Source organism: Macaca mulatta, chromosome 16, assembly GCF_049350105.2.
Source record: "Macaca mulatta isolate MMU2019108-1 chromosome 16, T2T-MMU8v2.0, whole genome shotgun sequence".
In the NCBI taxonomy this organism is placed as follows: Eukaryota; Metazoa; Chordata; class Mammalia; order Primates; family Cercopithecidae; genus Macaca; species Macaca mulatta.
In genome coordinates, this window is record NC_133421.1 from 64,765,976 (window position 1) to 64,786,396 (window position 20,421).

The 20,421-nt window shown below is 41.0% G+C and overlaps 1 protein-coding gene across 1 annotated transcript in view; it reads right to left on the reverse strand.

Moving 5' to 3' along the window:
* Positions 1-2,833: 2,833 nt before the first annotated feature.
* TOP2A (DNA topoisomerase II alpha) overlaps positions 2,834-20,421 on the reverse strand; it is a 32,464-nt gene continuing 14,876 nt past the window's right edge. Inside the window, exons 19-35 of the mRNA XM_015119588.3 lie at positions 20,243-20,364; positions 18,993-19,141; positions 16,921-17,152; positions 16,596-16,730; positions 16,277-16,477; positions 15,938-16,133; positions 15,082-15,173; positions 14,815-14,979; positions 14,609-14,692; positions 11,824-12,006; positions 10,390-10,480; positions 7,502-7,654; positions 7,131-7,254; positions 6,978-7,021; positions 6,105-6,239; positions 4,584-4,783; positions 2,834-3,943 (exon numbers count right to left, since the gene is read on the reverse strand). Coding sequence (XP_014975074.1) covers positions 3,815-3,943; positions 4,584-4,783; positions 6,105-6,239; positions 6,978-7,021; positions 7,131-7,254; positions 7,502-7,654; positions 10,390-10,480; positions 11,824-12,006; positions 14,609-14,692; positions 14,815-14,979; positions 15,082-15,173; positions 15,938-16,133; positions 16,277-16,477; positions 16,596-16,730; positions 16,921-17,152; positions 18,993-19,141; positions 20,243-20,364 — 2,435 coding nt within the window. The 3' untranslated portion in view covers positions 2,834-3,814. The remainder of the gene's footprint in view (positions 3,944-4,583; positions 4,784-6,104; positions 6,240-6,977; positions 7,022-7,130; positions 7,255-7,501; positions 7,655-10,389; positions 10,481-11,823; positions 12,007-14,608; positions 14,693-14,814; positions 14,980-15,081; positions 15,174-15,937; positions 16,134-16,276; positions 16,478-16,595; positions 16,731-16,920; positions 17,153-18,992; positions 19,142-20,242; positions 20,365-20,421) is intronic.

Genomic DNA, 20,421 nt, shown 5'->3' on the forward strand with positions numbered 1-20,421 from the left:
TCAGGAAATGTAAAACTTCTACTTTAAAAAAGAACTATTGGCTGGGCGCGGTGGCTCAGGCCTGTAATCTCAGCACTTTGGGAAGCCGAGGCGGAAGGATTGCCTGAGCTCAGGAGACCAGCCTGGGCAACATGGTGAAACCCCATCTCTACTAAAAATGTAAAAAATTTAAGCTGGGCGTGGTGGCTCATGCCTGTAATCCCAGAACTTTGGGAATCTGAAGTGGGACGATCACTTGAGGTCAGGAGTTTGAGACCAGCCTGGGCAACATGGTGAAACCCCATCTCTACTAAAAATACAAAAATTAGCTGGGCATGGCGGCACACTCCTGTAATCCCAGCCACTTGGGAGGCTGAGGCATGAGAATCACTTGAACCAGGTAGGCAGAGTATAGTGAGCCAAGATCACGCAACTGCACTCTCCAGCCTGGATGACAGAGCAAGACAAGACTCTATCCCCCCAAAAACCAAAAACCCCAGAAAAACCCACAAATAAAAATACAAAAAATTAGCCAGGCATGGTGGCAGGCGCCTGTAGTCCCAGCTACTTGGGAGGCTGAGGCATGAGAATTGCTTGACCTTGGAAGGCAGAAAGCAGAGAATTGCAGTGAGCTGAGATCGTACCACTGCACTCCAGTCTGGGTGACAAATCGAGATTCTATCTCCAAAAAAAAAAAAAAGGAAAAATATTTGATTCTTTTACTTTCTAAAAAGGATTTACATACTTTCCTCTCACTCCAGATGGGGATTTCATCTTCGATTTGTAGCTGCTTTTTTCTACTTGGCAATGTCGTGATCATCTATCTTTTCATGTCAATAAACAGTATACATGATCATTCTTTTTTTTGTTTTTGAGACAGTCTTGCTCTGTTGCCCAGACTGGAGTGCAGTGCCATTATGGCTCACTGCAGCCTCCTGGGCTCAAGCAATACTCCTGCCTCAGCCTTCCAAGTAGCTGGGACCACAGGCACGCACCACCATGTCCAGTTGATTTTTACTTTTTTTTTTTGTAGAGATGGGGATCTCACTACGTTGCCCAGGCTAGTCTCAAACTCCTGAACTCAAGCAATCTTCCCACTTCAGCCTCCCAAAGTGCTAGGAATACAGGTATGAGCCACTGTGCCTGGCCTACCTGACGGTTTTTTTTTTTTTTTTTTTTCCTTCTTGATGGAGTTTCACTCTTGTTGCCCAGGCTGGAGTGCAATGGCACGATCTTGGCTCACTGCAACCTCCACCTCCCGGGTTCAAGTGATTCTCCTGCCTCAGCCTCCTGAGTAGTTGGGATTACAGGCGCACGCCAACATGCCTGGCTAATTTTTGTATTTTTAGTAGAGACGGGGTTTCACCATGTTGGCCAGGCTGGTCTCAAACTCCTGACCTCGTGATCCGCTTGCCTTGGCCCCCCAAAGTGCTGGGATTACAGGTGTGAGCCACTGCGCCTGGCCTACATGATCATTCCTATTCCTAATAGGCACCTGGTATTCCATATTTACCATTTTAACCTTTTGGACATTTAGGTTATTTTAAAATATAAAGTTTATTATTACAGAAACTTTAATAAGCATCTTTGCATGTGGTTTTGTTTTGGGATAATTGTACATTCAGGTAGTTTTAAGAAATGGATCAGGCCGGGTGCGGTGGCTCACACCTGTAATCCCAGCACTTTGGGAGGCTGAGGTGGGCGGATCATGAGGTCAGGAGTTTGAGACCAGCCTGGCCAACATGGTGAAACCCTGTCTCTACTAAAAATACAAAAATTAGCTGGGCGTGGTGTCATGCACCTATAATGCCAGCTACTTGGGAGGCTGAGGCAGGAGAATCATTTGAACCAGGGAGGCAGAAGTTGCAATGAGTCAAGATTGCGCCATTGCACCCCAGCCTGGGCAACAGAGCCAGACTCTGTCTCAAAAAAAGAAATGGATCAGAAGCAAGGACTCTTTCTGAAAGGAAAAAATAAAAGGATGGAAATCCATTGTATACTTTGCCCATTTCCCAATTTTGCGAAGTTATATAGTAACCAGAATATTTACATTGAAACAACCCACTGATTTTATTCAGATTTACTTGTACTCATATTTGTGTGTTTACATAGTTTTTTGCACATGTCTGATTCTTCTGTCAAATGAAATTCCTTTTTTTTTTTTTTTGAGATAGGGACTTGTTCTGTTGCCCAGGCTGGAGTGCAGTGGCACAATCTCTGGTCACCATAACCTCTGCCTCCCGGGCTCGAGCAATCTTCCCTCCTTGGCCTCCCAAACTGTTGGGATTACAGGTGTGAGCCACCACTCCTGGCCCAGATTTCTTTTAAAGGGCTAATTCCTCCATATCTTTGTCAACACTACTCTTGGGTTTAGTTTAGTTTATCTCTCTGTAACTCAAGATTACTTTTTTTATAGTATTAAATAGTTTTTGACATTTAAATATTTCATCTATTTGAGCTTAATTTTGGTGTAAGGTGTGAAGAAAGAGATCTGATTTTTTTTCTAAATGGATTAGCCAGTTGCCTCAATATATCTTACTAATACCATGAAGTAGTTGACTAGGTTATCAATATAGTTGTTAAAGGAAGGTATCATTAAAAAAAAAGATACATGCATATTTACTGATCAAGTGTGGTGCAGATGAAGAACTTAGTACTCATGTATAAAATCTCAGGAAAGAGCCTTATTGGCCTTAATTAGGTCATAATGCCTATCTCTTGGACCTATTACCATAGCCAGAGGCTGTAAGGTCTGTCAGAATATGATTGGAATGCTTCTGAAAGGGAAGTGAAGACTATATTTTAGAATAAGGAAAAGGGTGTAGTGTGTGTTTTAAAAGAGGCATTCTATGGGTTGCAATGTTTAGAACATTTTATTAAAGTACAAAATTGTTGGAATTTAGCTAATAGAAAAACATAGTAAATATTTACAAAAACACTGATAACATTACTCAAGTCACACACATGTAACAATGTAGACAGGTCTTAACAAAGTTTACAAATTGAAATTATGGAGATTTCCCAAAATAAATCTAATAGCTCATTGCTGAGCATGGTTATCAATATAACATTTAAGATCTTGGAGCAAATGTTGTCCCCAAGTCTTCTGCAATCCAGTGCCCCTTAAAATTGGTTTCTCTCTTTGGGAGATTCAGACTCAGAGGCAGCCAGAGGGGACAGGTCAAGAGCTGAAATAATCACCTAACTAGTCTAATTTTCTTCATTCTATTGACTGTGTCAAGTTATAGACACAGTCAAAGTGTTTTCCTTCAGCCTTTGATGATTTGAGAAGATGAAGAACGTGAGCAATTTCTCATTGCTTAAAGAAAAACTTAGCACATAAGAGGCTGAGTGTAGAGTATCTATACTAGAACCATAAAGTTCTGTCTGATGGTAAATTATGTATAAAACTAAGATAAAACAGAGAATTATGCTCTATCTCATATTTACTGAAAGTAGGAAAGGAAGAAGAGTGACACTTTTAAATCAAACTGCTCTAGTTTTAGCACAGTGGATGGTTAATAAACACACTGCTTTATGCTGAAGTGACCAGATAACTATTTCTATAACTTAAAATCAGGTTTTAAAGACCAAAGAAAGCAGACTCAAAACACCGACAAAGCAAAGAAGAAAACAATGCCCATGAGATGGTCACTATTTAGACAGTATTATAAAAAGCTAAAGAACACTTGGGCTTTACTTCACTTTGATGGTCTTGTACTAAAAACACCTTCCCCAAACTAAATTCAGAGGGGAGGAAGTTAAGAGCTTCAGGTAACTTTAAAACCAGTCTTGGGCTCAGTAAGATAATTACTTAAAATAATCACCTCACATTTTAAAACAGATCATCTTCATCTGACTCTTCCAGGTACTTTATAGGTTTCTTTGCCCGCACAGATTTTGCCCGAGGAGCCACAGCTGAGTCAAAGTCCATATGGAAGTCATCACTCTCCCCCCTGGATTTCTAAAAGAGAAAAGCCCAGGTAATTTGTACAATGTAAATCTGACGACATAATTGTAATGTTAAAAAAATGTATCAAGACACTACATTCAAGGAGTTTTCTACTTTCTACTAAGTAATAAAAAGCAGATCTAAAGCCAACTCTTCCATTGCCCAAATAAGTGACATTATTTAACTTTGTTAAAACTAAATATGTACAGTAAAAGCTAACAGATTATGAGAGTTAATTTTCTTAAAGACATGCCAAATTATTTTATTTATTTATTTTTTTTTTTTTGAGACTGAGTCTGGCTCTGTCGCCCAGGCTGGAGTGCAGTGGCCGGATCTCAGCTCACTGCAAGCTCCGCCTCCCGGGTTTACGCCATTCTCCTGCCTCAGCCTCCGGAGTAGCTGGGACCACAGGCGCCCGCCACCTCGCCCGGCTAGTTTTTTGTATTTTTTAGTAGAGACGGGGTTTCACCGTGTTAGCCAGGATGGTCTCGATCTCCTGACCTTGTGATCCGCCCGTCTCGGCCTCCCAAAGTGCTGGGATTACAGGCTTGAGCCACCGCGCCCGGCGACATGCCAAATTATTAAGAGCAATGGCTTAGTTACGTGTTTCAGAACACCTACAGCAAAAGGACTGACTAGAATCAACACTCACCTTGCTTGTGACTGCTTTTGAAACAATTTTCTCAAAATTAGAGTCAGAATCATCAGAAGTGGATGGCTTCCTTTTGCGGCGAATCTTGGTTTTGGCAGGATCAGGCTTTTGAGAGATACCAGAATTCAAAGCTGGTTCCTTTTTAGTTCCTTTAGGGGCAGCCCTTTTTTTGGCACCGGTAGTGGAGGTGGAAGACTGACCTGCAATTCAATACAGGCATTTGTTACAGCCGCTCTTTTTTTGAGATGGGGTCTCACTCTATCGCCCAGGCTGGAGTGCAATGGCATTATCTTGGCTCACTGCAACCTCTGCCTCCTGGGTTCAAGCGATTCTCCTGCCTCAGCCTCCTGAGTAGCTGGGATTACAGGCACGTGCCACCACACCTGGCTAATTTTTTGTATTTTTAGTAGAGATGGTGTTCTACCATGTTGGTCAAGCTGGTCTCAAACTCCTGACCTCAGGTGATCCACTTGCCTTGGGCTCCCAAAGTGCTGGGATTACAGGCATGAGCCACTGCGCCCGACCTAGTCATAGCCACTCTTAGATGAATTGTTCTCATTGTGAACTTTCTTCAGCAATGTGATGACTGTGTATATTTAACATAGGAAAAGACAATCTAAGAGAGGTGAAAATAGAGAATCAAAGTATTCTTAAACATTCTATTTTTTTTTTTTTTGAGATAGCGTCTTGCTCTATCTCGCCCAGGTTGGAATGCAGTGGCACGATCTCAGCTCACTGTAGCCTCTGCCTCCTGGGTTCAAGCGATTCTCCCGTTTCAGCCTCCCGAGTAGCTGACTACAGGCATGTGCCACCACACCTGGCTAATTTTGTATTCTTAGTAGAGACGAGGTTTCACTATATTGGCCAGGCTAGTCTCGAAATCCTGACCTCAGGTGATCCACCCACCTAGGCCTCCCAAAGTGCTGGGATTACAGGCATGAACCACTGCATCCAGCCTTAAACATTCAATTTTAAGAATATGTTTTACATTAAACATTTGCAATTGCTTATAAATCCTATCCTTGTCATAGAAATGAACTAGATGAAGCCTGGTACTGAGAGAAACACGCTGATTTTAAACATTTGGACTACCTTATTTTTGGAGACAGGGTCTCACTCTCTCACTCAGGCTGGAGTGCAGTGGCTTGATCATAGCTCACTGCAGCCTTGAACTCCTGGCCTCAAGCGATCCTCTTGCTTTAGCCTCCCAAAGCGCTGGGATTACAGGTATGAGCCACTCTGCCTGGCTTTTGTTTTGTTTTGTGTTTTGACTAGTCAAGTGCAGTAGTGAGAAGGAGGGAAAAGAGTAGAACAAGGAGTTTGATCTGTAACTGAATGAACAATCAGGACCAGCCTTGACTACTAATTTTGATTATAAAGATCTAAAAGAAATTGCTTCCATTTGGAAAAGGTTTAATTTGTAATATCAACAGTAAGTTTTGGCAATAAAAAATTGAAATTGCCACGTGAAAACCAGTTAGTTAATTGCAACATTAACCCATCTCAAAGATTTAGGCTTACTTTTTGCTGCTGTCTTCTTCACTGTCACATTCTTTTTAGGAACTGTGTTTGTAATTTCAGTTTCATTTGGGAAATGTGTAGCAGGAGGGCTTGAAGACAGTGGTACACTGTCCTTAGCATCATCAGCTTCAAGGTCTATCATTTCAAATGGAAAGGAAAATAGTACATTTAAGCCAACACATGAAAATCCATTTTCTGCTTTGTGCTTGGTATGAATTCCTATTTAAACACCAAATATGTGACTTTTCTGGAATATTTAAAACATACTTTTTTTTTTATTTTTTGAGATGGAGTCTTGCTCTGTTGCCCAGGCTGGAGTGCAGTGGCTTGATCTCGGCTCACTGCAAGCTCCGCCTCCCGGGTTCACACCATTCTCCTGCCTCAGCCTCCCAAGTAGCTGGGACTACAGGTGCCCGCCACCACGCCTGGCTAATTTTTTGTATTTTTAGTAGAGGCGGGGTTTCACTGTGTTAGCCAGGCTTGTCACGAACTCCTGACCTCAGGTGATCCACCCACCTCGGCCTCCCAAAGTGCTGGGATTACAGGTGTGAGCCACCATGCCCAGCCTAAAACATACTCTTAAAACTTTGTTCTAATTTCTGAATTTTTTATCAGCAAGAACAGTTTTTATTTTTTGTATCTCTAGCACCTAGCAAAGTACCTGGCAAGCACTATGATTACTTTTAGTATACTGAATGCAGTACCTATTTACATGTGAAACTAAACCCAACGAACAGTGTCAACATAATGTTATTAAGAACTCAAATTTATTTCCAAAGGAAGTACTTGGATAATGTAGCCAGGATTAGAACCCAGTTGGATCTGAGTGTCCCAGTAAGGCAGATGTCTCACTGCTTTTACTTAGATACATACCTGACATAGCCCTTTTCTGTGGTTTCAGATCTCTGTTAGTAAGTCTAGAATTAAAAAAAAAAAAATCCTGACAACCAATTCTAAAGGTGTTAAGCAAAAAACAATATATTAGAAACAATCATGACAAAAACCCATATTAGAAAAGATACTTACTTTGGGGAAGTTTTGGTCTTAGGTGGACTAGCATCTGATGGGACAAAATCTTCATCATCAGTTTTTTCATCAAAATCTGAGAAATCTTCATCTGAATCCAAATCCACTGTGAATTTGGTTTTTGCTAGTAAAAAAACATATACAAAAAATCAGAGGGTAGTAGGAGAAACACTTAATTCATAGGTTGATATAACATTTCATGAATATTTTAGTTTTTAATCTCCTGAAAGATGCTTCAGTGTTTCAAAGCTTTAACTTACTTTAATTTACTGCTCTATTAAGACACAGTAATTTCTGGGGCAAAGTACCCTGAAGTATATTGGCCATTCCACTCTTACAGCTTATCTATAATGTTCTTTAGTTTTCCTTACTTGCTGCTCTTCGTGGCTCTGTTTCTCGTGGAGGGACATCAAAATTACTTTCGTCACTGCTCCTATCTGATTCTGAATCAGACCAGGGATTTCTCTTCTTTCCTTTTTTGATTGGCTTAAATGGCAATGTAGTTTGTTTCTTTGTCTTTGTACCTAGAGGAGAGATAGAAATCAACCACCTTTATATATTCTGAGACTCACTTTTCTCCATCTATCATCCATCTATGCTTCAAATTTATTAACCGCTGTGATAGTTCTGAGAATACAATCGTGAAAAGAAACAGATATGGTCCCTGTTTTTGTGGTGCATATAGCTTGGTCACTTAATCTTATAAATAAATACAATGTGGCCAGGCACAGTGGCTCATGCCTGTAATCCCAACACTTTGGGAGGCTGGGGCAGGAGGATTACTTGAGCCCAGGGGTTTGAGATCAGCTGGGGTAAGATACAAGACCCTGTCTTAGCTGGGTGTGGTGGCTCACACTTACAATCTCAGCACTTTGGGAGGGTGAGGTAGGTGCATCACTTGAGCGCAGGAGCTCAAGACCAGCCTAGACAACATGGCCAAACCCCATCTCTACAAAAAATACAGACATTAGTGGGCATAGTGGAGTGTGCCTGTGGTTCTAGCCACTAGGGAGGCTGAGGTGGGAGGACAGTTTGAGCCTAGGAAGTTGAGGCTACAGTGGGCTATGATCATGCCACTATACTGCAGCCTGGGAGACAGAGTGAGATCTTGTCTCAAAAAAAGAAAAAAAGAAAAAAAGAAAAAAGGACTGTCTCTACAAAATACAAAAAATTTTTAGAAATTAGCCAGTCATGGTGGTGAGCACCTATAGTCTCAGCTCCTTGAGAGGCCGAGATAGAAGGATTGCTTGAGCCAGTATTTCAAGACCAGCCTGGGCAACAGAGTGAAACCCTGTCTCAAAAAAAGTAGATACTCAAGGACAGATACATAGCTCAATCAATGGAACAGAATTGAGAGTCCATAAGTAAACCTTAACATTTATAGTCAATTGATTTTTGACAAGGGTGAAGACAAACATTGCAGAAAGAAGCCTTTTCAACATATGGTACTGAAATAATTGGATATCTACCTGCAAAGGAATCAGGTTGGACACCTTCTTTACACCATATACAAAAACTAATTCAAAGTGGATCACAGACCTAAATGTAAGAGCTAAAACTATAAAATGCTTAGAATAAAACACAGAAGTCTACCTTCATGGGCTTAGCAAAATGGGAGGCCGAGGTGGGCGGATTGCTTGAGGTCAGGAGTTCTAGACCAGCCTGGCCAACTTGGTGAAATCCTGTTTCTACTAAAAATACAAAAATTAGCATGGTGGTGCATGCCTGTAATCATAGCTACTCGCGAGGCTGAGGCAGGAGAATTGCCTGAACCTAGCAGGTGGAGGTTGCAGTGAGCCGAGATCTCATTACTACTGCATGCCAGCCTGGGCGACAGAGCAAAATTCTGTCTCAAAAAAAAAAAAGGAATGAAGTACTAATATATGGGCTACGACATGGGTTACCCTTGAAAATATTATGTTAAGTAAATAAGTCATCTCCAAAAGACCACGTATTATATGATTCAATTTGTAGGAAATGCCCCGAATAGGAAAATCTAGAGACAGCAGATTTTTAGTAGATTTTTAGTGGTTGCCTAGTGGGGCAAGGAGTTGGTGGCAAATGGCAAACGAATGTTAATGAGTTCAGTTTTCTTGGGGGGTGATAAATTGTACTAAAACTGTGTCTATACTAAAACCACTGAATGGCATACTTTACTTTTATTTTTTTTTGAGTTGGAGTCTTGCTCTGTCGCCCAGGCTGGAATGCAATGGCACAGTCTTGGCTCTCTGCAACCTCTGTCTCCTGGGTTCAAGCGAAACTCATGCCTCAGCCTCTCGAGTACCTGGGACTATAGGCACACACCACCACACCAAACTAATTTTTGTATTTTTAGTAGAGATGGGGTTTCACCATGTTGGCCAGGCTGGTCTCAAACTCCTGACCTCAAGTGATCCACCAGCCTCAGCCTCCTAAAGTGCTGGGATTAAGGCATAAGCCATGGCGCCCAGCCAAATGGCATACGTTAAATGGGCGAATATGGCATGTGAATATCTCAATAAAGATGTTTCAAAAAAAGTAGACAGTAAAGGCATTATCAAATGACTAAAAGAATTGTTAATTCTATTTAGTTCATTGAGTGAACATTACCTGTATCTGAAGCATGATGTTGAACTCTAGAGATAATACAAACATGACTAATATGTGGTTACTTTCCTTAAGAAACTGTATACTAGAACCTCATAAGTGGCTAGAAAATGATATCTAATAAACTGGGTATTTTCTAGATCCCAGTTCAGGAATTCAAATTAACGAACTACTTCATTACAAAATATTTTCTATAATGAATCAAATCCCAAGGACAGTATTAAAGAGGTCCAGGCCAGGTGCAGTGGCTCATGCCTATAATCCCAGCACTTTGGGAAGCGGAGGGGAGCGAATCACAAGGTCAGGAGTTCAAGACCAGCCTGACCAACATGGTGAAACCCCGTCTCTACTAAAAATACAAAAATTAGCCAGGCGTGATAGTGCATGCCTGTAATCCCAGTTACTCGGAAGGCTGGGGCAGGAGAATCCTTTGAACCCAGGAGATGAAGGATGCAGTGAGCCGAGATTGTGCCATTGCACTCCAGCCTGGACCACAAGAGCGAAACTCTGTCTCAAATAAAAAAAAGATGTCCAAGTAGAATTCAGATACAGTCCTCTTTCACATTTCTCAATTCAATTCAACAAAAAGGTTTTGAACATCTATGTGGAATGTACTAGGTAACAATTAATTTAATCTTCGCTTTATACTATTTTCCTAAAAATGTTGTAATACCTGGTTCTCTTTTCTGTTTCTTTTCTAATCTTTGTTTTAGGCCTTCTAGTTCCATACCATCTTCTTGAGGGCTTCCTTCAGTATTTTCATTCTAAAAGATAGCAAAGTTAGGGTTGGATATAGAATAAATTCTGAACTATGGGATTAGAAATTTTATACATTTTTGGCCAGGAGCTGTGGCTCATGCCTGTAATCCCAATACTTTGGGAGGCTGGGGCGGGCAGATCTCTTGAGGTCAGGAGTTCGAGACCAGCCTGGCCAAGATAGTGAAACCCCACCTCTACTAAAAATACAAAAATTGGCCGGGCGCGGTGGCTCAAGCCTGTAATCCCAGCACTTTGGGAGGCCGAGACGGGCGGATCATGAGGTCAGGAGATCGAGACCATCCTGGCTAACCCGGTGAAACCCCGTCTCTACTAAAAAATACAAAAAAATAGCCGGGCGAGGTGGCGGGTGCCTGTAGTCCCAGCTACTCGGGAGGCTGAGGCAGGAGAATGGCGTAAACCCGGGAGGCGGAGCTTGCAGTGAGCTGAGATCCGGCCACTGCACTCCAGTCTCGGCGACAGAGCAAGACTCCGTCTCAAAAAAAAAAAAAAAAAAAAAAAAAAAAAATTAGCTAGGTGTGGTGATATGCCCCCAACTACTTGGGAGGCTGAAGCATGAGAATCGCTTGAATACGGGAGGCGGAAGTTACTGTAAGCTGAGATCCTGCCATTGTACTCCAGCCTGGGTGACACGGCAAGACTCTATCTCAAAAAAAAAAAAAGTATACATTTTTTTTCAATTTTAAGTGGAGGTATGCATCAATATTTTATGCATAATGTTTTTGTTTTTTTTTTTTTTGAGACGGAGTCTCGCTCTGTGGCCCAGGCTGGAGTGCAGTGGCGCAATTTCGGCTCACTGCAAGCTCCGCCTCCCGGGTTCACGCCATTCTCCCGCCTCAGCCTCCCGAGTAGCTGGGACTACAGGCGCCGGCCACCGCGTCCGGCTAATTTTTTCTATTTTTAGTAGAGACGGGGTTTCACCGTGGTCTCGATCTCTTGACCTTGTGATCCGCCCGCCTCGGCCTCCCAAAGTGCTGGGATTACAGGCATGAGCCACCGCGCCCGGCCTATGCATAATGTTTTTTTAAGACTATTACCATTTTTTTTTTTTTTTTGGAGACAGAGTTTCGCTCAGGCTGGAATGCAATGGTGTGACTTTGGCTCACTGCAACCTCCACCTCTTGGGTTCAAGCAATTCTCCTGCCTCAGCCTCCCGAGTAGCTGGGATTACAGGCACCCGCCATCATGCCCGCCTAATTTTATTTTTGGTAGAGACAGGGTTTCACCATGTTGGCCAGGCTGGTCTTGAACCACTGACCTTGAGTGATCCACCCACCTTGGCCTCCCAAAGTGCTGGGATTACAGGTGTGAGCCACGGCGAGAGTATTACCTTAATTTTCTTTTTATTTTTCTTTTCTGCCTCTGCTTTCATTTCTATGGTTATTCGCGGAATGACTCTTTGACCACGTGGAGAAGGCAAAACTTCAGCCATTTGTGTTTTTTTCCCCTTGGCCTTCCCCCCTTTCCCAGGAAGTCCAACTTGTTCATCTTGTTTCTCCTTGGCTTCAACAGCCTACAGAAGGGATATAAGAAAGCAAGTTTATATGTTAACAAAAACATTACAGTATCTAAACGGTCAACAGTTAAACTGATTTCACTTTGTTACATCTTAAAACTTGTGATAAATTGCTCTATAACCTAGTATACTATCAACAATAGTGAAGATGTAATTAAAGCACACCTTGAAAAGGAAGGTGTGGAGACAGAAGACTGGGTTTTATTCCTGGTTCTACCACTTAACATTTTTGAGGAAAACAAAGGAGAAACTAAGAATAAAACATGTATATACATATATATTTGTAAACTCCCATACAAAATATGAAAGGAAGTGATGCATACTTATCCAACCGACCGATTACAATCAGCTAGGCATCTATACTGAAGTGCAATAATACAAATTTGCTTGTTGAATTTAAGAAATAAGGTTTTTGGTGTTTTTTTTTTTTGTTTTTTTTGTTTTTTTGAGATGGAGCCTCGCTCTGCCGCCCAGGCTGGAGTGCAGTGGCCGGATCTCAGCTCACTGCAAGCTCCGCCTCCCGGGTTCGGGCCATTCTCCTGTCTCAGCCTCCTGAGTAGCTGGGACTACAGGCGCCCGCCACCTCGCCCGGCTAGTGTTTTGTATTTTTTTTTTTTAGTAGAGATGGGGTTTCACCGTGTTAACCAGGATGGTCTCGATCTCCTGACCTAGTGATCCGCCCGTCTCGGAGACAGTTATGCTGTGTCACCCAGGCTGGAGTACAGTGGCATGTGATCATAGTTCACTGCAGCCTTGAACACCTGGTCTCAAGTGACCCTCCCACCTTGGCCTCTGGAGTAGCTGAGACTATAGGCCCATACCACCATGCCTGGCTATTTAAAAAATATTTTTGTGGAGATTAGGTCTTCCTAGGTTGCCCAGGCTGGTTTTGAACTCCTAATCTCAAGTGATCCTCCTGCCTCAGCCTCCCAAAGCACACTGGGATTACAGGTGTGAGCCACAGTGCTGGCCTTTTTTCTTATGTTAAAATAATGTTGAGAAACAAATGTTATTAGGAAGATTTAAGTAACAAAGACTCTTCTGAAACCATCTGGATAGCCCTGCTTTCTCCTTTTTTTTTTTTTAGATGGAGTCTTGCTCTGTCACCCAGGCTGGAGTGCAGTGGCGCCATCTCAGCTCACTGCAACTTCGCCTCCTGGGTTCAAGCAATTTTCGTGCCTCAACCTCCTGAGTAGCTGGGATCACAGGCGGATGCCACCACGCCCAACTAAGTTTTGTATTTTTAGTAGAGACAGGGTTTCACCATGTTGGCCAGGCTGCTCTCGAACTCCTGATCTCAAGTGATCTGCCCACCTAAGCCTCCCAAAGTGCTGGGATTACAGGCATGAGCCACCATGCCCTGTGGCTTTGTTCTTTTTTTTTTTTGGAGATGGAGTCTCACTCAGCTGCCCAGGCTATCTTGGCTCACCACAACCATCATCTCCTGGGTTCAAGCAATTCTCCCATCTCAGCCTCTCAAGTAGCTGGGATTACAGGCACCCACCATCATGCCCGGCTAATTTTTGTATTTTAGTAGAAACAGGGTTTCATCATATTGGCCAGGCTGGTCTTGAACTCCTGACCTCAGGTGATCCGCCTGCCTCGGCCTCCCAAAGTGCTAGGATTACAGGCATGAGCCACCATGCCCGGCCGGCTTTGTTCTTTTAAGTTGACTTGGGGGACTGGGTTGGTGGTCTTCTTCCACATTTAAGCTCTTTTTATCTTCTCAGTCCTAATATGTTCTTCCCTTTATCAAAAACCAACTCCTGCTCTTTCCTTTTTTTGTCCAAAAACGTCTGGGCAGTCTTCTGGTATCATTTACGGTATTCTAAATAGCATTATTTTTTGAGACGGAATTCCACTCTTGTTGCCCAGGCTGGAGTGCAATGGCGCAATCTCAGCTCAATGCAACCTCCGCCTCCTGGGTTCAAGTGATTCTCCTGCCTCAGCCTCCCAAGTAGCTGGCATTACAGGCATGTGCCACTACGCCTGGCTAATTTTGCAATTTTTGTAGAGACAGGGTTTCTTCATGTTGGTCAGGCTGGTCTCAAACTCCCAACCTCAGGTAATCGGCCCGCCTTGGCCTCCCAAAGTGCTGGGATTATAGGTGTGAGCCACCACGCCTGGCCTTGTATTCTAAGTAGTATTTAACAATCTGGCCTTTTTTTTTTTTTTGAGACAGAGTCTCGCTGTGTTGCCCAGGCTGGAGTGCAGTGGTGCGATCTCAGTTCACTGCAACTTCTGCCTCCTGGTGCAAGCAATTCTCCTGCCTCAGCCTCCTGAGTAGCTGGTATGCACCACCATGCCTGGCTAATTTTTGTGTTTTTAGTAGAAATGGAGTTTCACCATGTTGGCCAGGCTGGTCTTGAACTCCTGACCTCAAGTGATCTGCCCAACTCAGCCTCCCAAAATGTTGGGATTACTAGCGTGAGCCACCGTGCCTGGCCAATAATCTGTTCTTTTATATGTTATTTTGAATTTGTCCTTATGCCTCTCATTTTCTTTTTATTGCCAGTTCTTAACTATGTTGACAAAGGTATTGCTGGAATATACTATTTCATTGATAAAAATTCTAACATGGGCATTATAAACTACACACCTCCAGTTCTTCAATAAATGTAGCCAAGTCTTCTTTCCACAAATCTGATGGACTCTTTCTCTTTAATGTGTCCAGCTCTTGTTCCTTCATAATTACAAAATTGAGTTAATATACGTACACAAGCAGCATTTTCATGCAATATACAAATTTTACTTTTACCATTAGAACAAAACTAAGCAGCATGTACCATCCTACCATCAACTCACTTTTTCATTTCTTAGTCTGCAGAGTTCATCTTTCTTTTCCTTGGTTAAATACCAAAGGGGCATATCAAGAAGATAGTTGAAGGTTGGTCCAGAATCTGTTACAGAGTCACTCTTTTCAGTTTCCTTTTCATTGTCACTCTCTTCATTTTCTTCTTCATCAGGAACCTAAAGGATGAATTAAAATCTAGCTTTATTAGAAAATGTGAAACATAAACATTATACAATACATAGTCTTTAACAATACAGAAAAGTGCCACTCAAGATTACCTTTTGCTGGGCTTCTTTCCAAGCCTTCACAGGATCCGAATCATATCCCCTCTGAATCAGAACTTTAATTAATTCTTTCTTAGGCTTATTTTCTATTTTAAAAAAAGTAAACAGAGATAATGATTTTGAGTAATATTTTAGGAAAGGGATAAGGTTTTACCACAAGTGAAAAGTTTAAAACTGGAAATTAAACTGTCTTGGTACTTGCATAAATTTGTATATCCTGGTATACAGGCAAGTCTCCCTAAACTACTGATAAATGTAAATTACCACAAGAGGGCAGTCAAATCATATATGAGGCTATGATCGAATCTTTTTTTTTTTTTGGAGACAGGGTCTCTCTCACTCTTGTGCCCAGGCTGGAGTGCAGTGGCACTACCTAGGCTCACTGCAGCCTTGACCTCCCCAGCTCAAGTGCTGGGATTACAGGCATGAGCCATCGCATCCAGACAGTATAAGCCATTTGTAATCTTCCTGTTTTTTTTTTTTTTTTTTTTTTTAAACCATCAGCCTTATTATCTATTCTCTCTTGGTCTCTTTTATTTTCTGTTCCTGTAAACATAATTGGTGTATCTATTCGCTTGATCAATCAGTTTATGCAAGGTCTTCTAGCTCTCTATTCTCATGTCTAATTGTCAACTAAATCTTGATTTCTCAAGATGCTCAGTCAAGGAAACACCATCTCTTTCAAACTATAAATACCTAATCAGATATTTAAAAGAAATGCTTGTATAAGTGACCAGGTGAATTAAATGGATTTTGCCTCTTTCTCCACCATTACCCTCACCAAAAATGTTTACAGAAAGTTTGGTGTAACTACAGTTTTAGTAAAGCAGTTATTATTCCCAAAACATACCAATGATTATTTTGCCATCTATTTTCTCTAAGATAAAGCGAGCCTGATTATTCAGTTTAGCAGATTCAGCACCAAGCATTCCTAGGAGCCATTCTTTTCTTAATCCATAATATTTAAGTCTGAGTTCAAAAAAGTCTCTTAGAATATCCAACACCGTGTCATATTTCTTTAAACAGCCTACGTGGTCAAAAAGCACCTGGAAAAGGAAAACAAGATTAGAGCCAAGAATAGACAAATTGGCTAAACTTTATAAAGGTAGACTAAGATATACTTTTAAAATTGATATTAATCTTTAATATAAATGGAAACATATGTACATCTCTCAAAACAAATACATACCATAGAGTTGCATGTGAGACTAGTTTGGAGTTTGAAGACTTTGTGTAGTCCAACTCTCTCTGCCTCTGCCAGTTTTTCTTCAGTCATCTTCACAACAAATTTCACAGTGGTATCTGTATGGTATTCCCTATAGTCTGTTATGAGAGGAGGTGTCTTCTCAGTGCCATTCAACATGGGTTCTAGAACTTGTTCTTTGTATGTCTAAAGAAAGAAATAATCCTGAAATTTCTAAAATACAGGCTCCTGAATAGTCAACAGCAATGGTACAAAAAGTGTTTCTTTTGATACAAAACTAAAAAAGAAATCCACAATTATTTACCTGGGTCCATGTTCTGATGGGAAGCTCTGAGATTTCAATGGTTGTGGAATTAAGAATAGCTACTTCACCACTAATCACATATTGATTTGGAGCCAGTTCTTCAATAGTACCCTTGAAGTTCTTGTAACTTGGAAGCTAAATTGGCATTTTAAAAAACAATGTTTTTTAAACGTGATACTAGACAGAAATCACAACAGCGTTTAACAAAAAATCTAAGTATAAAGTATGAAATTAAATTTTATGTTTGCATCCTCTTTATTCATACAGTCTACTCAATTGAAACCCAAGGAAAATTTAAGGCTCTTAACGCACACAGAATACTTACCATTGGCAAAGGTTCTTCTCCATCCATCAAACGCCTGATGTTATTTACAACTTCACGTACATCAAAGTTGGGGATTTTGCAGGACCACCCGGTACCAATTCCTTCAGCACCATTTATCAGCACCATGGGAATAATAGGAATGTACCATTCAGGCTCAACACGCTGGTTGTCGTCATATAAAAACTTCAATGTGTGATCATCTTTTGGTGGAAATAACAACCGAGCCAAAGAGCTAAATAAAGAAAAGAATCAAAGAATGTTATTTTATAAAAATACTGAATTTGACACTTAACTTTTATCGAAAGGACATGTGTTATACATGAAAATTATCTTGGTTTTACTTGCTGACTAATATTCATTTAACACTATTTATTGAGCACTTTCTATGTGTCAGGCACATGGACATAAAGTCTCAATCCTCAAGGAGCTCACATTCCAGTAGAGGTTTGACACTGAACATACATTTTGTTAGGTGGTGGGATAAACACTGAGAAGAAAAAGTAGGAAAGTGACTGAAGAGTTGCTAAGGAAAAGTAAGCCGTTTCTGATAGGATAACGTTTGAGCAGAGAAAAGAAACTGAGGGGGCCAGGTGCGGTGGCTCGCGCCTATAATCCCAGCACTTTGGGAGGCTGAGGCAGATCACCTGAGGGCAGGAGTTCAAGACCAGCCTGGCCAACATGGTGAAACCCCATATCTACTAAAAATATAAAATTAGCTGAGCATGGTGGCGTGCACCTGTAATCCCAGCTACACAGGAGGCTGAGGCAGGAGAATCACTTGAACCTAGGAGGCAGAGGTTGTAGTGAGCTAAAATCGTGCCACTGCATTCCAGCCTGGGCAAAAAGAGCGAAACTCCATCTCAAAAGAAAAAAAAAAAAAGAAAAAAGAAACTGAGGGACTGAGCCATTTGGATGTCTAGAGAAAGAGCGTTGCAGGCAAAGGAACCAGTAAGTAAATGGCCCTGAAGAGAAAATGTGCTTGGTATAGTTGAGTATAGGCCGAGGACAGTGTGGCTGGAGAAGAGATGGTATGAGAAGGAATCAAAAGATATGGAAGGTGGGGACACGGATCACATAATGTCTAGTTAGCTAAAATAGGTCTTTAGATTTTACTCTGAGCAGTTGAAGGTTCTGAATCAGAGTGACTTATTTTTTAAAAAAATAATTGGCTGCTATAAAATGGTATATTACAATAGTTTAGATGAGATGGGGGTGGCTTAGTATTTTTCCAATGCAGATCCTATAGGATTGGCTGAGGAACTGGACGTAAGTATCGAGCAAAGGAGTCAAAGGTGACAAGGTTTTTAGCCTGAGCAGTTAGAAGGATGGTATTCCATTTACTGAGACAGGAAAACTAAGGATTTGGTTTTAGACTTATGTTTGAGATACTTAACTAGATATCCAAGTGGCAAATGTTAAGAGGGCAGTCAGACATAAAAGTTGAGAGTTCAGGGGAGAGATCAGGACTGGAGATTTAAAGGTATAGACCAGATGAATGGGAGATCATTTGGGAATTGAGTGTAGAGATATTGGAAAGAGATCTGACGAAGGAGTCCTAGAATGGGCCAGTATTTAGAGGTTGGGAAGGTGACAAGGACCCAGCAGAGACAGCTAATAAGGAAAGAGAGAACCAGAAGAGTCTACAGTCATAGAGTCTACAGTCATAGAGGCCAAATAGTTTCAAGAAGGATGGAGTGATTAGTAACTGTTTGAATGCCACTGAAAGGGTGACTGGGATGACAGCTGAAAATTGACCATTCATAATATACTTTCCATAGGCTTGTATAGGAGTAAAATTTCAATTGTGATATTTAGGAAGAATCAGACTCCTTTACTCAGTCCCAAGCTCTACATCAAGATTTCTCAACCTTAGCATAATCGACATGTTGCGCTGGATAATTCTTTTTGTTATGGCGGGGCTTTCCTGTATATGTTAGGGTATTTATAAGCCTCACCCCCGCCTCTGCCCACTAGATGCCAGTATCTTCTGATTAACTGAGTTTTTGTTTTTTTGGTCAACTAAATCTCACATTGTTTCAAAACTGGAATGGTGAAAGTGAAAGCATACCTACCTGAGCATTGTGAAGATGTATCGTGGACTAGCGGAATCCTTGCCACCATGTAGCCTGGTACCAAACTGACCAATGGGCTGCAAGAGGTTCAGATTATTGCTACCCACAAAATTCTGAGCCAAATTGATAATGGTCATCATTAGTGACATCTGTGGGGAAAAAAGATTCATTAAGTTGAGGCTTTTACTAATACAAATACATTATTATGACTTAATCTCACTATAATCCTGTAACATTTTGTGAGGTTTAGTTGTTTAGTGACTTTCCTCAGATTAATAGATGGCAGAAGTAGTACTTGAACCTACAACTTCTGGCTCCAAGTTTAGGGCTGCCGTCCAACAATTTCTACTAAGTCCCACTCAACTTTGAAGGCATAGCTCCTCTCCTTATCCCCAGCAAAACGAAATACTTCCTCCTTTGTGTTACAATGCTGTGCTCATTTCTATTCTAGCATGTATCACTTTATTCTATAGCTGTGTGTGTATTGGCCCTCTGGCTAAATTGTTATATCTTGGGGATAAGGAACATATTTTATTTTTATTTATCTTTGTATACCTGGTACATGGTAGGCATTCAACAAATGTTCGTTGGGTGAAAATTTATTGTATCCCTACTATATTTTGATTGAAAGCAACAAGACAACCATTATATTTAAAATTCTAGAAACCTGTAGGCAATCTAGTGCTTTAAAACTGTTTTACCTAATTAATGCAAAAAGCAATCAGAAAACATTGGTGTAAAGTCAAACAATTCAGACACATATAAAAAGTGAAAGTTGCCTTTTCCAATTCCCAGGGGTAACTAAAGTGAACAATTTGGAACATATCCTTGTAGACCTTTTTAGTTATTGTTCTGCCTCTTTTTCTCCTCACCTGACAATAGACCATGAATATTCCTCAGTGTCAGTGTACACAGTTTTACTGAAGCTATAGCACTGATTCTATGCATACATGTGTCACAATTTATTATAACAATTTTCAAATCAGTGGAGGTCTAAATTTTGACATCACAAAGTTATAATAAACATACTAAGTATCTTTTAATGTAGACCTTTGCAGACTTATGAGTATCCCTGCAGGAATACTACTTTCAGAAATCAAAGAGCAAGCAGTTTTATTGTTTGACAGATTTTACCAACTTGTTCTTTACTATGAATATATGAGCTTATACTTTCACCAAATCTATTTTGAGAATGACTCTGCAGGGATTTCTGACATAATGCTTTCTGGAAACATGGATTGTATGTTTACCTCACCATGATGATAAGAAGACATTTCAGCCACTGATCCAGCTAACTGGGCAACCTTTACCTCTCGCTTGTCATTCCGTTTGAAGCAAGTAAACAAAACCTTTCTCTGACCTGGTTTCAAACCTTTAAAATGAAATAAGAGCAAAAACATAAGTATCTTCAATTTAACCATTTTTGGAA